At 39.3% G+C, this 21,170-nt stretch overlaps 1 protein-coding gene and 1 long non-coding RNA gene across 2 annotated transcripts in view; both read left to right on the forward strand.

The window, feature by feature from the left end:
* The window catches only part of LOC134568864 (uncharacterized), a 55,973-nt gene extending 46,381 nt beyond the window's left edge, over positions 1-9,592 (forward strand). Inside the window, exons 3-4 of the long non-coding RNA XR_010084064.1 lie at positions 5,256-5,312; positions 9,497-9,592. This is a non-coding gene — a long non-coding RNA (uncharacterized LOC134568864). The remainder of the gene's footprint in view (positions 1-5,255; positions 5,313-9,496) is intronic.
* A 7,711-nt stretch (positions 9,593-17,303) lies between these two features.
* The window catches only part of FAM3D (FAM3 metabolism regulating signaling molecule D), a 30,414-nt gene continuing 26,547 nt past the window's right edge, over positions 17,304-21,170 (forward strand). Inside the window, exons 1-2 of the mRNA XM_063428159.1 lie at positions 17,304-17,361; positions 19,901-20,024. Of these exons, the coding sequence (XP_063284229.1) occupies positions 17,304-17,361; positions 19,901-20,024 (182 nt within the window). The remainder of the gene's footprint in view (positions 17,362-19,900; positions 20,025-21,170) is intronic.

Below are 21,170 nucleotides of genomic sequence, written 5' to 3' on the forward strand. Positions count from 1 at the left end.
ACTCCTAAATGGCAGAGGATTGAGCAGTGAGGCTGCAGGGGCATGTTCTATACACCAAAACTGCTTAATTAAGCTAAAGTTGTTCAGGTGACTATAGTGTCCCTTTAACTCATTCCAACAGTATTTGAACCACAACCCTTATCATTTACAGTTTACGTTTAATCAGTCACAAGAACATGTGGAATGTTTAGACTTGGAGAGCTACATCAAAGATAATACCATTCATACCAAGACCTTATAGAAGTCGGTGGATTGTAATAGCTTCATTCCGGCTAATAGTTACCATAAAAAAACCTGGTTGGATAATATCCCTTACAATCAATACAGAAGAATACAACGTAACTACTTGGAACCAGAAGTAGCAAAGGCACAAATGGCAGAAATTACTAATAGATTCTTAGTGAAAGGTTATTTGAAAGAACTATTAGAAAGAGCATCAAAACAAGCCTTAGAATTGCCTAGAGAATATACTTTGGAAACTAGAACTAAAGACAACAGTGACCAAATGGTGATCCCGGCCTTTATAACCAGTTAAAGTAACCAAGCCCAACAAATAAGAATTTTTTTTTTCCAAGAATTGGAATATTCTTAACCCTTTAAGGACCAAACTTCTGGAATAAAAGGGAATCATGACATGTCACACATGTCGTGTGTCCTTAAGGTGTTAAGGGAGATCCCATCCTTTATACCATTTTTGGAGATAAACCCAAAAGAATGATTTTCTCCAAAGCACCAAGTTTAAAAAACATGCTAGCTTCTACTGTGCTAAACAAGAAAAATATATCAGATATCCATCAACGTGGATTCACCAAGTGTGGGAAATGCATTGGTTAGAGAAATAATACCCTACAAGAACCTCGAATCACACACAAAGAAACAAAAGAAATCTTCAAGATCAAGACGGCAATGAATCGTGACTCTATGGGGATTATCTATATCTTAACCTGTCCCTGCAATAATTAATATGTAGGTAGAACTAAAAGAACATTTAAGGTCAGACTGGGTGAACATATCCGGAACATCAAAAGAGGATTCGCCAATCACAACCTATCTAGACATTTTGAAGAACATCACTCAAGGAACCCCCAAGGATTACAATTTATGGCAATTGAGAAAGTTGATATCCATTGGAGAGGGGGCAATTTGGAGAAGGAACTAGACAAAATTGAGGCCAAATGGATCTTCTCTTTAGATACCCTGGAGCCTAAAGGCCTGAAAGTTGACTTCAAATTAAATGCCTGTCTCGAATGTATTAGTTCCCCCAGGCAATGCCCTAGAGAGTTATGTTATTTCATCCTTATTGAGATACTATTTATGTATAGGCCCCTTATTTCAGTGTATATTGTACATTATTCATGCTCTTTCTACTATACGTTGTATTTGCCTTCTGATTGAAGTATATTGAGATACTATTTATAGGCCCCTCATTTCAGTGTATATTGTACGTTATTCATGCTCTTCCTACTATACGTTGTATTTGCCTTTCTGATTGAAGTATATGAGTTCAATAGACCTTCAAAAGACCTTCAACCAGAAAGGCAAATACAACGTATAGTAGAAAGAGCATGAATAATGTACAATATACACTGAAATTAGGGGCCTATAAATATTATTGAACTCATATACCCCACATATGCCTTTATTGCACCCAAGAACTCATTGTTTTTGCTAATTATTTAATTTGTTGGCTAATTCCATATATTAGTTTTATACTACAGTTTCCCATGATATGTCTTGTTACACACTAGAGGGTTAGTCCCACCACCTTAGGAGTTTTAACCTTCCACCAGTTCCTATGTGGGAAAGAGTTTTATTACTAGCCATATATACGTAAATATACAAATATTCTACGTATTTGCTCATACTCATGGTCCTAGTTACCTATATCTATGTTCATGTTAATAGTTCATTCATCTGTTGGCTATTTCTCTAATTACTACTATTTTACCCATATCTTAGGTGTCCCTTATTATGGTAATTATTTCACATATCACCCAAGTGAACCAATATAACTATTTATCTTTATTTTATTCTATTTTATTTTATTTTATTTTTTCAATATTCAAATGTATTTTTATGTGTATCTGATCTATTTGTCCTTGTTTATGTATTAGGTTTCGAAACATTACGTTTTTATTTATTAGATTTGTATTGCTAGTTTACTTCTCTTGTATATCTTTTATTTGGATGTTATCCTATTCCATTTCAAGATCTGATGTTTTAGATGTTCCATACCTCATATCTCTTAACTGTCTCTTAACTGACTAGCTAATAGATGTAAATTTGGTGTCAAATTATAAATGAGCCAGCTGCCTCCCTTATACGGCTGATTTAAGTGCTTTAAATGTACGCTGGGTAGAGACATCCAGACATTGGCCTCTGATGAAGTGACATTGTAGTCACGAAACGAGTAAGGCTTTACGGCATTTGCTGTACGATTACCCCGGTATCTGGTTAGAGTGGAATGCAGGCTTGGGAAAAAGTGGAATGCACACGAAGACTCCAACATCGAACACTCCAAGATCCCAACACTCTAGATCTGTCACCGTGATCTGAGAGTGATTATCATCTTGTACTGCTTCTTACTGCGGCTTATGATGTGCCAATTCCGAACTATTTGACACCCGTTTTACATTCTGCATTACGGGGTATATTATATCAGCCTTGTATAATCTGCAGCTCATGTTACTCAATAACATAAGTTGTGTATCCAGTTAGCTGAGACATAGTTACATAGAGACACTGCTACAATCCCTTTTACCACTGTGACTTTTTATGGATTTTAGTTTGATGGTATATCTATGAAATGTGAACTTTATTATACCTTGATGTGACATGCTAGATGTTGTTTCTCTTTTGTGACCAGTTTTATATCCTGCGTGTACTGTTTTTAGTTCTCATTTTTACATTTTTGACCTTTTTTTCCTGGACATTTCTTTCTTAATGTCTGAAATCTGATTTTCTCAATTAGTGTATGATATTTCATACATGTACCTGCTTTATCCATTATCCATATACCAATGATTATCTGATTTAGCATAATCACCTACTTTCAAGTCTTTTACAAGTTCTCCTGATACGTTTAGGATCTAGTGTTCTTACTTTTCATTTCATTTTCTAAGCCAATATGGGGGCTTATTTATACTAGTCGAGATTTGTTGTGAGTTTGGAATTTTATTATACGCGTAGCAACCCTATTATACAGTCTCTGTTCAATCCTTATTTTCCACTCCACCAGCCTAGTCTCTTTCTGTCCAAATTTACTTGTATCAGCTCAATACAGTTTACATATGCTTTGTTACAAGACTGATATTAATTCCTTTTTTTTCTCTAAAATATCATATTGAAGATTTCCAAAGAGAAAAAATAAGTATTCAAAAAATATATATTCTTTGAGATAGTGTGTGATGTAATATACTATGTCCCACCAGTCTCAACAGTGGCAGAAATTGTCTAATCAATATCTATATAAATCAATGGGTCGCCATGCTATTTCAGTTTGGAACATGTACTTCGCATTTAACCTGAACCAGGTACCTGCACACAGTAGATTGGTCGCTGTAGCAAAACTGTCTTCCTAAAGTCATTGGAGACTCTTAGTTACATAGGTATATAGGCTGAAAAAGTTCAGTGTTTCATATGTGTATTTCTGCTGTTGATCAAAAAATAAGGCAGAACCGCGGTTTGAAAGGATTTGCATTTTTTTCTCAAAAATCATTCTTGGCTCAAATATGGTCACATTTCTCTTTGGATCAACAAGCTGTTACCCCATATTTTAACTACTGAATCATTACATCTGTTTTTTCATAAATATATAACCAGACAATGCTTAACAATATGTACAGAATCTGATTTAAAAACCTCTTTATGCAAAAGAATGGACTCTTTCATTTGCCTTAGGCAAAATATTCATGTATATTATGTAAAACTTGAAGAACTGGTTATTGAGGCAATTTTAATGTCACCTATATAATTTGGGTTGTGCCTGTAAAAAAAACTATTAATAGCTGTCTCTGAATTTTTAGAGACTTACATAATGCTTATTTTTCTGGTCTTCTTGTTACTACAATTAGTACAAATTAAAGGGACACTCCAGGCACCCAGACCACTTCTGCCATTGGAGTGGTCTGGGTGCCAACTCCCACTACTCTTAACCCTGCAAGTGTAATTATTGCAGTTTTTTATAAACTGCAATAATTACCTTGCAGGGTTAACTCCACCTCTAGTGGCTGTCTACTATACAGCCACTAGAGGGCACTTCCTGCATCATAGCACAGAAAACCTGTGCTAGAGCGTCGCTGGATGTCCTCACGCTGTGTGAGGACCTCCAGTGTCACTAAATTTCCCATAGGAAAGCATTGAAAATCATTTTCAATGCTTTCCTATGGGGAGCTCTAATGCGCATGCGCGGCATTGCCGCGCATGCACATTAGGTCTCCCCGGCCGGTGGGCGGGATTAGTCTCGCCCACCGGCCAACGTAATACAGAGGAGCAGCGGCGGCGGACCAAGAAGCAGCGACGTGGGACATGTCGATGCCTCTGGTAAGTTACTTAAGGAGTTTTCACCCCTTCAGCTACCGGGGGATGGGGGGTGGGAGGAAGAGGGGACATGCAGTGCCAGAAAAAACTGATTGTTTTCCTGGCACTGGAGTTTCCCTTTAAGTTAATTGTTATACTTTTTAGATTAGTTCTGTTTACTTTCATATTTTATCTCATATGTATCTCGTATGTTAGTGCTTATGATATGATTACAATTATTATTAATTTTATTTATGTATACACTGTGTAAAAATTATTTTAAAATACAGAAACATATTCTTTTGTCTGCTAAAATGAAAAAAAAATATATTAAAAAACAACAGGTTTATACAAATTGGTATAAATATGTTGTCATTCAGTGGTAAAAATATACAAGTGAACTTGCCATGGACATTCCTTTACAAATATGAATGGATGGAGATATGAGATCTGTGCATACGAGTATGAAACTGGTTAAATTATCTTTACAGTTTTAAAATATGGACATTTGATTCACATTTATTCAGACACATAAAACTGAAATAGCTAAGATTCCAAAAAAAAGATATGTAACTATTTAAAAAAAAAAAATACTGATTGTAATAGAAATGTTATTTTTTTTTTATAAAAGCAGATGCTACAAACTTTGTACACAAAGACTGGACCAGTAATGTGCTTTGAAATATTTAATAAGTTAGTAAAAACAACAGTGTTTTATCATGTTATTTGTTTTTCAGCTTTAACATTTTACATAATCCGCTGTCGAATTTAAAGGAGAGTGATGAGGTGGACAGGTAAGTCACTTTATGTTATTTGATACTGCGTAGAGTTTGTCTATAGTAATCGGTCATGGATGGTGCCGAATACCACATGGCTGCAATGTATTTTATGTAATAAATGCACATTTCAACATTAGCTAAGACAGTGTATCCCACTGCTTCCACCATATTCCATCTTAAATACTTGGGGAAATAATAAATATGAATCTCATATTATGCATAGCTTACTAGACATTACATATTATGAGCTATTTTATAGGCCATTTAAATAAAACAAGCTTCAAAAGTATGCAAGCCAACATACAAAGGCTATTTAAATCATAGTGTAATAATGAGCAAGTGAGTCTAATGAATGGAATTGTTTAATGTCCTAATTACATACAAATGAACCACCCATAGATAGACAATGCTAGGGAGGGAGAGATCTCATTTCATTTTAACTAGTCACTGGTTATCAAAGTCAGGCTTACCCAAACAACAAGTGTCTATGCATAAATACAATGCTAACATTTTTCCTATATTCCCTGCAGGCATTTACCATTGTATTTTAGCAAGTTAATTCGTAGTACAATTTTAATAGATTATGTGTGGTTTTTATTTTCATTTATTTTAAATTTTTCACTTTTCATTTTTTTGTAAATGGTTATTGAGTAGTTAGCTGTAGTATTTATATAGCGCCAACATATTCCCCAGCACTTCACATTTATAGCAAGGGGAAGTGGTGAAAAAAACCCTACTCAAACAAGTTTACAATCCATGAGGACTCGAGGTAATGAGATCTATATCATTAGATGTCTTGGTGACTCATTATACCAAAGTTACAGAAACATTGATGTGTAAAGGAGTGAATGAACAAACTCTCAGATCTGTTATCACCAATCTACTAGGTATATAGGCCTTGATTGCAATCAAATAGATGGATATATATAAATTGGTTTCAGTCATTTTGTTTTTCAGATTTTGACTGGATTTAATGCCAGACAAAATTCTAGCAGATGAACCAAATAAATGGTGATAAATGTGCTTCATTGTTACATAGTTCTCAAAACAAAAGCACATGGAGAGTCAAAATAATATAACAATAGCCAGATGCAAACCATATGAACACTCCCTTAAATGTTTCAAATGTACAAATATCTATAGAATATAGGATGTACATAAATCGCAAAAACTATAATTTTGTTATGTACAAAAAGTACCAAAAAAATATACAAGAAAAATAAATAAACAGAATGACAGAAGCAAGGGCAAATATAATAAGTCAATGGTAAATAACCAAGAAAAAAATCCCTTCAATGGTACCTATTGATAAAGGCAGCTAGTTGGTGCCGAAACGTTGGGGGGTTTGGTGACTCGTATTTCTGTCTTGTGCCTTGTAAGGAATTTTTCTTGGTTATTTACCATTGTCTTATTATATTTGCCCTTGCTTCTGTCATTGTGTTTATTTATTTTTCTTGTATATTTTTTTGGTACTTTTTGTACATAACAAAATTATAATTTTTGCGATTTATATAGTGTGCATCCTATATTCTATAGATCATTGTTATATAGTTACATAGCTGAAAAGAGACGTTGCTGTTGATCCAAAAGAAGGCAAAAAACCTAGTCTGAAGCGCTTCCAATTTTGCCACAAACTAGGAAAAAATTCCTTCTTGACCCCAAAATAGAAGTCAGAAGTCTCCTTGGAACAAGCAGCTATTACCCCACTAATTATAAATGATATCCCTGCATGTTATGTTTTTGTAAGTATTTATCCAATTGCAGTTTAAACATCTGTAGTGACTCTGACAAAACCACCTCTTCAGGCAGAGAATTCCATATCCTTATTGCTCTTACTGTATAAAAACATTATCTTTGCCTTAGATGAAATCTCCTTTCTTCCAGCCTAAATGTGTGACCTTGTGTCCTTTATATAGCCATGTTTATGAATAGATTTCCAGATAAAGGTTTGTACTGGCCCTGAATATATTTGTAGTTAGTAATTTTTAAAAAGAAATTAATAAAAACCTGTCCACCCCAGTGTCCCCCACGATTGGCTATCAAGAAGACAAGACGGTGTCCCCTCATTTCTCACCCATGGTTGTGTCGTATGTTTAGAATAAACATGGGGATTTAGTGTCCCTCCAAGCCTCCACCCATGGGCTGCTGCTGGGGGGCTTTAATCTTTAATGAAAAAGCCTCCACCCAACCTTCAAATTGCCATCAAGTCTCTCCCCCGGATGGCTAGGGGTCCCCAAGCCCCTAGCCACCCTTCAAAGAAAATAAACTATGCATATCCTCTAATAAAAGTAAGGAAGCCCAATGAATCTAACACCTGAAAAAAAATCTTAAAATACTTCCCATTACATTTTTTATCTCTTCTAAAATCTTCTCTTCAACCCCCCACCCCTATCCCCCCTTTCATTAAGACAAACACACAAAAACAATACAAATAAAAAATATGTATAAAAAGCAATCTTTGCATTAAGGGGTACATGCGGAAACACATTGCATAGAGGTAATAGCCCTTAAAAGGGCTTTTCCATGCAATGCAAGTTTAGTCAGAGTGCTTTGATTGATATGCTTGAACTGGAAAATTATTATCAAATAATTAAAGTCACCATAGATAGGAGCAAAGGGGAAAACTATCCCCCCCCCCCCCCCCCCCACACACTTCATTGTTTTATTTAAAGTCTCACTGTAGGGTTGCGGGGGGTTGGACTCTGATATGCCAACCCCACATTTTTTAAATTGAGGCCACCTGTATGTTACTAGAGACTGGGCAGCAATAATTGCCCAGTTGCTGGTCTTATGACAGGGAGCAGCCACTGGCTACTCACTGTTTAACAGACAAGCTCCCACTCATGGCGTGGGGGAGCTTTAAAAACCTCATTCTGATCCCAAAAGGCTCTAGAAGAAAAAAAAACTATTTGCCCACTTGCTGCTAGTATTGCCAGCAGTCAAATAGTGGAAAAAAAAGCTTTTGTCATCAGCTTTTTAGTGTAGACATTTTAAAGAACATATATCAAGGATTATGCCCTTGATAAATGGCCCTGAATCACTGAATCCAATCATTTCAACAATACATTTAATATTGATTTTTTTAAAATTATAATTACATTTTTATTTTATTTTTTACAAAATTTCATCATTCAAAGCGATATTTATCAGCCCCCAATAAGCATTTAAAAGCAGTGATTAAATCAATTAAAACTGATGAAAGGCTCATCATAATCCAATCAACACCAAATTATATGTTATTGGCAGAAATTAAATTGAGGGCATAGATCTCCTTACTGTAAAGGTAAGAGACATAGGTAAAAAGGAGTTTTAGGGAAGAATTTTTGGCCTTTCTATTGTAGGATCCAAAAAACTATCATCACATTTCATTTTCCTGTTGTATGGCACTGGTTGTCATTTAGTCATCAAGGATAGCCAGCAACTAAAGTTTGATCACAATCCCCATTTTAGCAGACTTGAGATACCACTTGATGCCTGACCACTGGTATTTATTTAAAACTGCTTTTAAAAGCCAAGCAATAAAGGTCTTATTCATGAAGATACCAGACTTTCTGACCTCTCAAAATATGCATTTTACACGAGGCTGATTGTCTTGCACTCATTGAAATCCTAATATACCACGAATAAGATGCAATGTTTAAAGTTGACTATGTGATGGCACAAAAAAAATTACATTTTGTGTAACAGATATTATATTCCCTTCTTCAGTCCTTCATTACACTTATTATGTTGACAAGTAAGGGTCAAACTCCAAGACAGGGGTTGGCAACATTCGGCACTCCAGATGTTTCGGACTACATCACCCCAATGCTTTTCAAGCAATATGGCTTTAAGGGAGATTTAGTGCATAACTTCTGGTGTGCCGAAGGTTGCCTACTACCTCTCCAAGACATGGGTAGCCAGAAAGTAAATCCCCAAATATTACTATACAACAACTCCCATAAATGGTTTGCCAACTTTACAACTGATAAAACCCATTATACAATACTGTGAAATTTGTTGGCACTTTATTAATAACAACAATAATAATAATAAAACGCCACGGGAGAAAGCAGTGCTTTTAGTATGCCACGTCAGCCTTTGTAGTGCCCAAAGAGTCAACACGTGTTTAGCATTCAAAATTGTAAAGAAAAAAAAAAAAAAGTTTTTCACTTTGTTAACAGCACTTAAACTTATATTTTTCTTTTTACTTTCTACAGAGGCTTTAAGAATTGTGGTTATATTGGTTACGCTAATTGCTACATGGTACTTTGCTGAATTTGTGTTTGCCAAAAAATGGAAGATGAACAATCTTTTAGGTAAGAAAAAGTAAACTATATTATGAAATATTTCAAGAAATGCAAATATTCTGCATTAAATTAAGTGGACTAGCGTGTGCGGCAGGGGCGGGCTGGGCGGGGGGGCAGGGAGGCAATTGCCCCCCAGGCCGCCCGAAATTATTTTAGGACCGGCCGCGGCGGGCCGGCCCTTTAAATGCTGCAGCCGCCGAGCGCTCTGTAAAGAGCGCACAGATGGCTGCAGCTGCTTTTCCCTCCCTCCCCTCCCCTGTAGGTGGCCGAGCTGCACTCCGGTCCGCGGTCCGCGCGGTTCCGCGCGGAACAGGAGTTTCTGTTTCCTGTACCCGGCCGGACTGACAGGAAGGTGCACACTGAGCACCTTCCTATCACTCCGGCCGGGACCGCGGACCGGAGACCAGCTCGGCCACCTACAGGGGAGGGGGTAAGAAGAGGGGAGGGGGGGGAGAGTAAAAAGAGGGGGGGAGTAAAAAGAGGGGAGGGGGAGAGTAAAAAGAGGGGGGGAGTAAAAAAGAGGGGGGGAGTAAAAAAGAGGGGAGGGGGGAGTAAAAAAGAGGGGAGGGGGGTGAGTAAGAAGAGGGGGGGAGAGTAAGAAGAGGGGGGGAGAGTAAAAAGAGGGGAGGGGGGAGAGTAAGAAGAGGGGAGGGGGGAGAGTAAGAAGAGGGGAGGGGGGAGAGTAAGAAGAGGGGAGGGGGGAGAGTAAGAAGAGGGGAGGGGGGGAGAGTAAGAAGAGGGGAGGGGGGAGAGTAAAAAGAGGGGAGGGGGAGAGTAAGAAGAGGGGAGGGGGGGAGAGTAAGAAGAGGGGGGGAGAGTAAGAAGAGGGGAGGGGGGAGAGTAAGAAGAGGGGAGGGGGAGAGTAAGAAGAGGGGAGGGGGGGAGAGTAAGAAGAGGGGAGGGGGGGAGAGTAAGAAGAGGGGAGGGGGGAGAGTAAAAAGAGGGGAGGGGGAGAGTAAGAAGAGGGGAGGGGGGAGAGTAAGAAGAGGGGAGGGGGGAGAGTAAGAAGAGGGGAGGGGGAGAGTAAGAAGAGGGGAGGGGGAGAGTAAGAAGAGGGGAGGGGGGAGAGTAAGAAGAGGGGAGGGGGGAGAGTAAGAAGAGGGGAGGGGGGGTGGAGAGTAAGAAGAGGGGAGGGGGGTGGAGAGTAAGAAGAGGGGAGGGGGGTGGAGAGTAAGAAGAGGGGAGGGGGGGTGGAGAGTAAGAAGAGGGGAGGGGGGGGAGAGTAAGAAGAGGGGGGTGGAGAGTAAGAAGAGGGGAGGGGGGGTGGAGAGTAAGAAGAGGGGAGGGGGGGTGGAGAGTAAGAAGAGGGGAGGGGGATGGAGAGTAAGAAGAGGGGAGGGGGAGTAAGAAGAGGGGAGGGGGGAGTAAGAAGAGGGGAGGGGGGATAATAAGAGGGGGGAGTAAGAAGGAGGGGAGATAAGAAAAAGAGGGGGGTAAGAAGAAGAAGGGGGGAGTAAGAACAAGAGTGGGGAGTAATTAGAAGAAGGGGGTAAGAATAAGAGGGGGGTAAGAAGAAGAAGGGGGAGTAAGAAGAAGAGGGGGGAGTAAGAAGAAGAAGGGGGGTAAGAAGAAGAATGGGGTAAGAAGAAGAAGGAAGGGGTAAGCAGAAGAAGGAGGGGGTAAGAAGAAGAAGAGGGGGTAAGAAGAAGTAGGAGGGTTAAGAAGAAGAAGGGGGTAAGAAGAAGGGGGGAGTAATAAGAAGAAGGGGGTAAGAAGAACAATGGGGGGAGTAAGAAGAACACAGGGAGGAGGGGGGTAAGAAGAACACAGGGGGGGTGAGAACACACAGAGGGAGGAGTGAGAAGAACACAGGGAGGGTGGAGGGGGGATGAGAAGAGCACAGGGAGGGTGGGTGAGTGTGAGAAGAGACCGCTAGGGGAGGGTGGGGGAGAGGAGAGACCACTAAGGGGCAGGGGAGAGCTCTAAGGGACAGAAGGGACAGCTCTATAGGACAGGGGGCAAGACAGGGAGCTCTTTGACACTACGCGCACACACACACACACACACACACAACATTGAAAGTCAGAGCCGTGAAGGAGCGGGTATGGCAAAGAGCTACTGATTAGCATAACATCAATATCCGTTATAAAACCAGAAAAAGGTGGGCATGGATGGTGAACTGATTTGGTGGCGCAATGGGCCACTTGACTGGTTTTGCCCCCCAGGCCCAAGGCTGCCAGCCCTCCCCTGGTGGGCGGGGCCGGACCGCTAAGCTGAGCGGTCGCAGGAAAGAGCTTCTCCTGCTTTACACAGACAAAACTGCGATAAAACCGCCACGAACGGCACTGAAACGACCCCAAAGTGTCACTAACGGAGAGGGGAAACTGAGGGGTACACGATGACACTAAATGAGTTGCCCAACGTGCAAAAATCGAGGACGAGACGCCTGCGGCCTACAAGCTTAGGCGGCGTGGGGGAGACGGCCGCTCCCCCGCAATCCACCGCGGTTTCTGAGCCTCCGTTCCCCCACCATGGACCGTGGGGTATATCCCGGTCCCAGGAGGGCCCACCCGGGCAGCGGGACAGCAGCTTCAGACGGAGTGAGCTACCCAGAAAATGGCGGCAATAGCCACTGCGACAACGGGCGCAGCAGAGGGGCGTGACACCCCGACACGGCTGCATGCTATATTTGTAGCCTTCTGGAGGAGACTTGAAGACCGGCGAGCCATGTCACAAGCCCCAGAAGAACACACACTGCTGAAGCGGCCCACACGATCCCGACATCACGGTACCTCCTGCAGAGCAAAGAGAGCGCGAACATGGCGCAATCACAAGCGAATCACCGTAAGCAGACATAGAATATGGCACCCTGTAGGGATGAGCACCTCACACGAGCACAAGCAGACCCTGACCAGGCACACCCACAACACCTGTGCGAGGCTAGCTCCGAGGGGAGCCCACACACCATCAAACGCAGCCCTGGACCAACACAGAGGAACCCACGAAGGGCTTCAAAAAGCAGACTCTACAGAATGCATCCTGCCAGGTGCCCCCACAGGCAGGCAAAATCAGACCCAACACCGAGACACGGACGGAGAGCTTCCTCACTGCCAGGCGGACATGGAACCCTGCGGAGCAGTTCTCTCCACCTCTACTCCCAGCACACCTGGCAAGCCTCCAGAGTCTGCATCGGCTGAGTGGGAGGACTGTGTGGGGGACAAACTTGGACTCTTGGCACCGGGGGCGGCAGATGACCCTACCAAGCAACCTCTGGCACACATAAGTATTCAGTATAATATAGCGGGATAACAAATGTAATTGTTTTAGATAACCTACGAATTGCAACAGATATAGGGGTTTACATATTTTAATCATACCATGGGAGGGGGGGGGGGAGACCGCTGGGCACAGGTAGATGACCCCCCTCCACATAGGCTTATAGGCCCATACGCAGCAGACCTCTTGTCCGCCCGTCTCCCATTATGAGCGTCCAGCAATTGTTCCCGATCCTTGCATAATTGCTCCCACGGGATGGTCCATATGTGCAGCCCACTTTACATGTAACTCAAGAGCGAGAGACCTAAGGCTAAAATATCTCTGACCTAGACAAATAAGCATTCTAAACGCTTACCAGATAATAACTGTTAGTCTATATGTCAGTTTATAAGCAATATCTTGTTAAATGCTTCTCTTGACATTAATGTGACTCAACCATGTTACCTTTTCTATTTAAAAAAAAGTGCAATGAATCTTATTGTTTTTTGCGTGTCTACAACTTGTTATGCCATTCACCAATTTTGTCTTGTGTAATCAACTCTGCACTTTGAAAAATAAAGAATTAAAGAAAAAAAAAATAAGTGGACTAGCATGCAACATAAAATAAATAAAAAAGACAATATCATGTATTTTCGATAACAGCACAATTTAATTCCCAAGGTTTAGCTATTTTTTGTGGTTATTTTAAATAACTCTTCCAGTGCATTAAATACAAGGGTGTTCTAAAACACCCACATAATAATGCAAATGATTAAGGTTACATGATTATCTTCCCACACCTGTGGAGATATGTCAGGGAGTTCTTGGAGAAGATGGCAACACCTGAAAACGCGTTGGAGGTAACTATGTTACCTTTACTGCATATCTCACAATAAACATTCCATTAAAATGTACTGGGGTTTGTAAAAGTGGCATTGTCACCAACAAAAGAGTGATAGTTTGGTTACTCTATAAAGCAATTGAGAAAATAACTTCCTAAATCTGTATAAAATGGGTATGGTTTCAGGTTTCCACCAGACCTACACACATAATTTAGGAACATGAGATCCAGCACAGCCAATCTTCTCTATTTGCCACTTTTGCAATTCATACAAAACCAACAACTGTTTGTTAAAAAGAAAAATCATATTCTGCACTAGGCTGCACTAGGACTTTTTGTTATGAATAGAAAGTAGAAATGGTAGTATAGACACTATAATCGCTACAGTGCTGTTTCATTGTAACTAGTCAAACCTCAGGTTCGGACCCCTTTTCAGATCTCACTTAAGTGTAAGTTCTTACTTCCACTTTAGTGAGATCAACTGCATCTAAATAAGGACAACATTGATATATCATATGTCAAAGTGGAAATTCTTGTTTAGGTATATCTGAAACTGGGGCCAGACCAGAGGTGCCTTGGGGATTTCTGGCAAAATAACTTCTACAGAATACTGTAGTGGTTACTGTGTTTTATGCCCCTCTGAACTGTGACCACACAAGTATTAATGTGTAATATCATTCATGATTAAATATTTTCTGTGCAGGGTTTAAATATTTAAAGTAGCAGAAATCGTTTCCTAGTGCTACATTTTTGAGAACTTGTCTATAGGACACCGGCAAGTGGATTCTATCATATCTTGAACATGCTTCAATCCAAGTGCCTTTAAAGGAAAACACCAGTGCCTGGAAAACAATCCGTTTTCCTGGCACTGCAGGTTCCCTCTCCCTCCCACCCCCCAACCCCCAGTCGCTTTCTAATAATTTAGTTCAGGGTACAAAAACTCAAGAGGCAGCAATCGCCCAGAGCACCAGCCTTGCAAAGACTTCTCATTGAGCTACATTAGGAAGCCTGATTAGACAGTCACAAAGTCTGGACTGGGCAAGAAGGGGAGGGCTTACACAGGCCCTAAACATTATAACTGCACATTAGAATGATGTTTTTCGGATATGCCCACAATTTAAAAAAAAATCAAAATTACTGTATTTTCATTTGGGTATATTTATAATATTTTCATTGGGGTATATCTAACAGATAGTGTTATTATTTTTTTTTTTTTTATTTGTCCCTGTGTAGACCAGGGGTACATAACCTTCAGCACTCCAGATGTTGTGGACTATATCTCCCATAATGCATTTATAACAACAATAATCCTGGCAAAGCACCCATGGAGATTTAGTCCACAATAACTAAAGTGCCGAAGGTTGCCTACACATGGTGTATCATGGATGAAGAGAGCATCCATTTTTGACATTACCTGCTACTAAACATTATCACACATGCTAATCGCCATTCTCCGGCTAAAAATGTTTATGATTACTATTAGCATTTGTATAGTGCCAACATACACTGAACAAAATTATAAACGGAACACTTTTGTTTTTGCCCCCATTTTTCATGAGCTGATCTCAAAGATCCCAATACAGTAAGACTGCCCATTTTAGAGTGGCCTTTTATTGTGACCAGCCTAAGGCACACCTGTGCAATAATCATACTGTCTAATCAGCACCTTGATATGCCACACCTGTGAGGTGAATGGATTATCTCAGCAAAGGAGAAGTGCTCACTAACACATATTTAGACAAATTTGTGAACAAAATTTGAGAGAAATAGGCCTTTTATGTACATAGAAAAAGTCTTAGATCTGAGTTCAGCTCATGAAAAATGGGCGCATTTATAATTTTTTTCTGTGTACAATGCAGTGCTTTACAATTATAGAATGGGGATATTTGACAAGTAATTGACATACTGAATAAAACAGAGTGTAGATGTGAAGAATGCCCTGCTCAAACAAGCTTACAGTTTGTAATGAAGGGGTAAAGATACACAAGAGGAAAACGAGCATGTCAGAGGGGAGGAGAGATTGATGGAAAAGATATATGTCTTAGAAGCTGGATGCAGCTGGTGGCTGGAGATTCGGTACTTGAGACCGCCTTTGTTTGAGAACAACTACCAACTGAAAGAGTGGGATAGAAAAAAACACTCACTCAAAAGTGAATGGGACTCAATCTCACTCTAGAAGATTACCTCCTAAAGTAAACGTAACAAAGAAAATGGTAATAACCTTTATTAAATTAAAATTAAGCAACGAAAATGTATATAATAGGTATAAAGCTTACCCTGGATAGAAACACCATAGAAAGTTGTGTTAGTGAAAATCACATAAAGGTGAGGAATTAAAAACCTGGGGATATGTTCCTTAATCTCATAGAAAATGATATATATATATATTGTATGTGCACATACGTATAAAGTCCGCTAAAATAAATAGTAGTAAGGCCTCTAAAGAGGACCAAGTAAAACTTAAGGGACATCCGATATGTGGACCAATATATAAGAGAATATATAAGCCTCCCAGAGAGTCTGTACAGCAGGGTCGGCTAGATAGCTCTACACCCGTTTGTGCTTCTTCGTGGATTTATTTTCCACCAGTGAGTTATCTTGATATACTCTATTGAGACACAATTTATAATGACCCCAGTTTAACTCCAGTACCATATCGGCATTTCTACTATCGCTAGGTACCACGATCCCAGCTATATATATTACTTACGGATTTTACAGTTTTAGCGCGTCTTGGTTTATTTAATTTTCGCCTTTTGTACGGAGCAGTCTGTACTTATGTTCCGTTTCTCTTATATATTGGTCCACATATCGGATGTCCCTATAGTTTTACTTGGTCCTCTTTAGAGGCCTTACTACTGTTTATTTTAGTGAACTTTATACGTATGTGCACATACAATATATATATAATTTTCGATGAGATTAAGGAACATATCCCCAGGTTTTTCATTCCTCACCTTTATGTGATTTTCACTAACACAACTTTCTATGGTGTTTCTATCCAGGGTAAGAACCATTATATATATTTTCTTTGCTTAATTTTAGTTTAATAAAGGTTATTACCATTTTCGTTGTTACGTTTACTTTAGGAGGTAATCTTCTAGAGTGAGATTGAATCCCATTCACTTTTGAGTGAGTGTTTTTTTCTATCCCACTCTTTCAGTTGGTAGTTATTTACTTGTTTTGGGGTTAAGCCCCCGTGTTACCTCTTGTAACCTACTTTGGGGTTCTGACGTTGGCTAGTCCAACATCACCACTCCTATCTCATATCTATTTGTTTGAGAACAGTTTAACCCCTTAAGGTAACAGGGCACCCAGGCATCTCCTGGCACCATGACAACTTAAAATACACTTTTCCTATCTTTAAGTATTCAGACTCCTGCAGAACAATGTAGAAAATCATATCATAATATAGAAAAAACCCAAGTGGGAATACATGGTAATAAAATATATTTTACAGTCTGGTTAATTATAGACTCACTCTTGGCCTAACCAAAAAAATGTCTAATATGCTGTTCTGCTTTTTTCTCACAGATACCCACCAAAAAAAAGAAATAGGTAAGTAGAATATTAGCTACTTGTCAGCTTTTTTGTTGAAGCGGATACTTATGTAAGCATGAAAGATAAATCTATTAATCTAGGCCTAGGTAACTAGTGGAAGGTAACAGAAAATTCGCAGTGATGTGCGAGACTCATGTGGAGGCTGCTGTCCGAGCAGAGCTTCTGATGGCTCAAATTGGTAGTTTGTCTTCTACTGAAATTCAGACATTACTGGGATTTTGGAACAAATGCCTAATGTTAGAGAGATTTGGTTAATTATATATTAGCATTCAATTCCTGGCATGAAGGTAGCCTATGATTGTTTGCACTCCCCTGAACTTTTTTTCCTAAGGGTCAGTCATTGAAGCGTACACTTTCATTGATTTTTGGCTAACTAACATTAGCCAATCACAGATAAGCAGAAAGTAACATTAAATAAAAAAAAATAAAAAAATATATATATATATATATCTATATAAACCAGACAGCCAATAAAAGTAAATGAAAATACAATGCAGCCAATAACAGACATGATGCAGAGAATGTGTCTTCCTAGACAGGAAGTGAGCAAGCTGCTGTGCTTCAATTCATCTTAATGTGGGCCAATTGAATGAGCATATGAATTTACAAACCAAATGAATAGCTCCATGGAAGAGCATTTTAATTTTAATTTGTAATTAAGAATTCTGCCTCTGGCAAAAAAAAGAAGATTGATTACTAGGGCACAGCCACTAACTGTTGATATTACTAACAGATGCAGTGAGAAGTGATCAATTGAAGGGGGAAAAGGAGAAACATTAAAATACAATAAATATATATAAATATATATATATATATACAGTTTTAATCAAAATTATTCAACTGCCATTGAAAATCAAGTTTATTGTCTCCAGCAAGGGCTTCACTAGTTGCACCAGGTGTGCTTCAGCTGGAACACTTGAAATACATCACCTAGCAGGGGTTTGTTGAGTGTCACATTTGACTGTGTTAAAAATATGGCTAAGTTAAAAGAAAGGTCAAAAACGTTAAGAGAAGAGATCATCACCCTTCACAAACAAGGAACAAGATACAAAAAGATTGTGAAGGCACTGAATGTTTCTAGAGACACAGTAGGAAGCATAGTTTGCAATTTCAAAGTTGAAGGAACAGTGGTTACACTACCTGGATGGGACAGAAAACATAAGCTGTCAATGGCTGCAACCAGATTTCTGAGAAAGTAGGCTGTGAAAAATGCTTGAGTGACTGCAAAAGACCTGCAGCAAGACTTGGTGGAAACAGGCACTGAGGTTTCAGTGAGCACAGTACTAAAAGCAGAAGGTTTCCACGCCAGAACTTCAAGACATACACCACTATTGACCCAAAAGCACAAGAAAGGTCACCTCCAACTTGCTCAAAATCATATAAATAAGCCACAGAAGTTTGGGGATTCTGTTCTGTAGAGCGATTTAAACAAAACTGGAACGTTTCGGCCCAATGGATCGGCGGTATGTCTAAAGAAAGTAGAATGAAGCATATACTGAAATGAACACCCTGCCTACAGTTAAGCATTGTGGTGACTTGGTGATGCTCTGGGGCTGCTTTGCATCCTCTGGACTTAGAAACCTGCAGTGTGGAATGCAAGATGGATTCATTGCAGTATCAGGAAATCCTAGGATAAAACATCATCGGACCTTCCAACAAGACAATGATCCCAAGCACACCTCAAATTCCACCAAAGCTTGGGCACAGAAGAAGTCCTGGAAAATTCTACAGTGGCCATCACAGTCACCTGACTTGAACCCCATAGAAAATATCTGGTGGAATTTGAAGAAGACGGCTGCTCGTGAACAATGGGCTAAGATTCCTCAGGAATGCTCCCAGAAGCTGGTGTCTGGCTATGCATCTCGTTTGCAGCAGGTCATAATAGCAAAAGGTTGCTCTACTAAGTACTACAGATACTTGCCATGAATGGGTTGAATAATTGAGACTGGAGAAGTCATTACAATGTGCATTTTCAGTTTAATTTGGGGAAACCACTTGAAGCAACAGTTGAGCTATTTCACTTGTTCATTGAAAACAGCTGAAAGTCTGTACATTTTGACAATATACCTCATTTTCAATGGGGGTTGAATCATTTTGATTACAACTGAATATGTATATAGTTTATTGCTTTTTTTTTTTTTTTTTTTTACTAATCCTCCTGCTCCTCCTCTGATTATTTTTTCTCAATTGATTTTTTTAACCAAATTACAGGAGAATGTGCTCATCAGTTTACTGCAAAATATATACATAATATTTATATAATATATAGATTTTGTAGTGCACTCATTGGCGCATTTTCCTGCCGTTTTGGTTTGTCTGATTCATTTTTTCATTTTGCTTGTTAAAAAAAATTGGACAAACCGAACTGCCACATGACCCAAATTTGGTTTTCTTGAAATGTATTTACCGTTAGATTTTTGGTTAAAAGTTCTCAGCTGTAACTATTTTTATTCACCCTGAACAAGTATACTGACAACAAGGTTAATTTTAAACTTGGATGGTGCCTTTTACACCGCATTTTACTTGATTCCTATTTTAACATGGGGCATGTGAATAGGAAGTAACAAATATTGCACTAACCTAGAATAACTAAATATTTTCATTTCGGGGATAGAGAGTTTTTTCCTGTGTTTTTTTTTTTTTTAACAAATAAAGCAACTGAATATCCTTCACAATTTTGATTTATACATTTTCATGTGTCTCTTTATTTTTGTCAGAGATAAAAGAAATCAAAAGAAAATGTGGGAATGAGAAAGACTGTCCGCAGTATTATTATGCATTCAAAATTATAAGTGGTGCAGCTAATGTAGTTGGACCTTCTATCTGTTTTGAAGACCAAATGTGAGTATTTAATTATATACACTAGCCTTCAAAATAAGGACTAGAAATAATATAACTATCATGTTTATTATTATTATTATTATTATTATATATTTTATTTACACTCCATGGACATAGGTATGGGGGGACTCCTGCTCATTTTACAATGATGTCAACATTTCTGGAAAGGCTTCTGCTATATGTTTCCATCACAAAACGATTAGTGAGTTTGGACACTAAAGGTTGTCAGTTAAGAAAGCCTCAAATTGGAATGAGATTAGGATTTTGGACAGGCCAGTCAAGTTCCTTCAATTGTCAAACTATCTCTGTGTGGAACTTGTTTTATGCATTGTAGCTTTGTCATAGTGAATCTGGAAAGAGCTTCCCAAACATTTGCCACAAAGTTGGAATCCCATACTAGTCTAGAATGTTATATGTTTTAGTCTGAAAATATCCCTCCAATGGATTTAAGTAGTCTACTTTGAATCTTAAAGGAGAACTGTCACCTCAATACAATTTTTTTATTATATATATATATATATATATATATATATATAAAATCGATTCATCAAGATTTGAAAGGAGATCGATTAATTGTTAAATGAAGTATATATATATACAAAAAAATGAAAACCAAATTCAGACCTTTGACATAAAATAGGATCCTCAGCGGTGGAACTACCACTCGTGCAGTTGTATTGGAATCCGAAGCGGTAAGGGAGCTGTGATCTTCCTGCTCTGCTCCCTCACGTGCCGATTGCTGTGGGAGCTGGAATATGATGTCATATTCCAGCTCCCGGCTTCAGTAGAAGGCCCGCGAGGCACGAGGGAGCAGAGCAGGGAGATCACTGGACCCCAGGGACAGATCCACACAAGCTGTCCAGGTAGGGAGGCTGGATGGACATTTTATAAAGTATTTTATTAATATTAATAATTAGTGTGTGTATGCATGTGTGTGTCTGTGTGTGCAAGTGATTGTATCTGTGTGTGTGTGTGTGTGTGTGTGTCTGTGTGTGTCTGTCAAATCAGTGAGAGTCTGTTTGTCATTGAGTCTGTGTGTGACTACCAGTGTGTGTCTGTCAATGAGTTTGTCAGTGTGTGTCTGTCAGTGTGTGCATATGTCAGTGTGCATGTGTGTGTCTGTCAATGAGTGTGTGTCAGATCTGT

This window comes from Pelobates fuscus, chromosome 7 (genome assembly GCF_036172605.1).
Source record: "Pelobates fuscus isolate aPelFus1 chromosome 7, aPelFus1.pri, whole genome shotgun sequence".
NCBI lineage: Eukaryota > Metazoa > Chordata > Amphibia > Anura > Pelobatidae > Pelobates > Pelobates fuscus.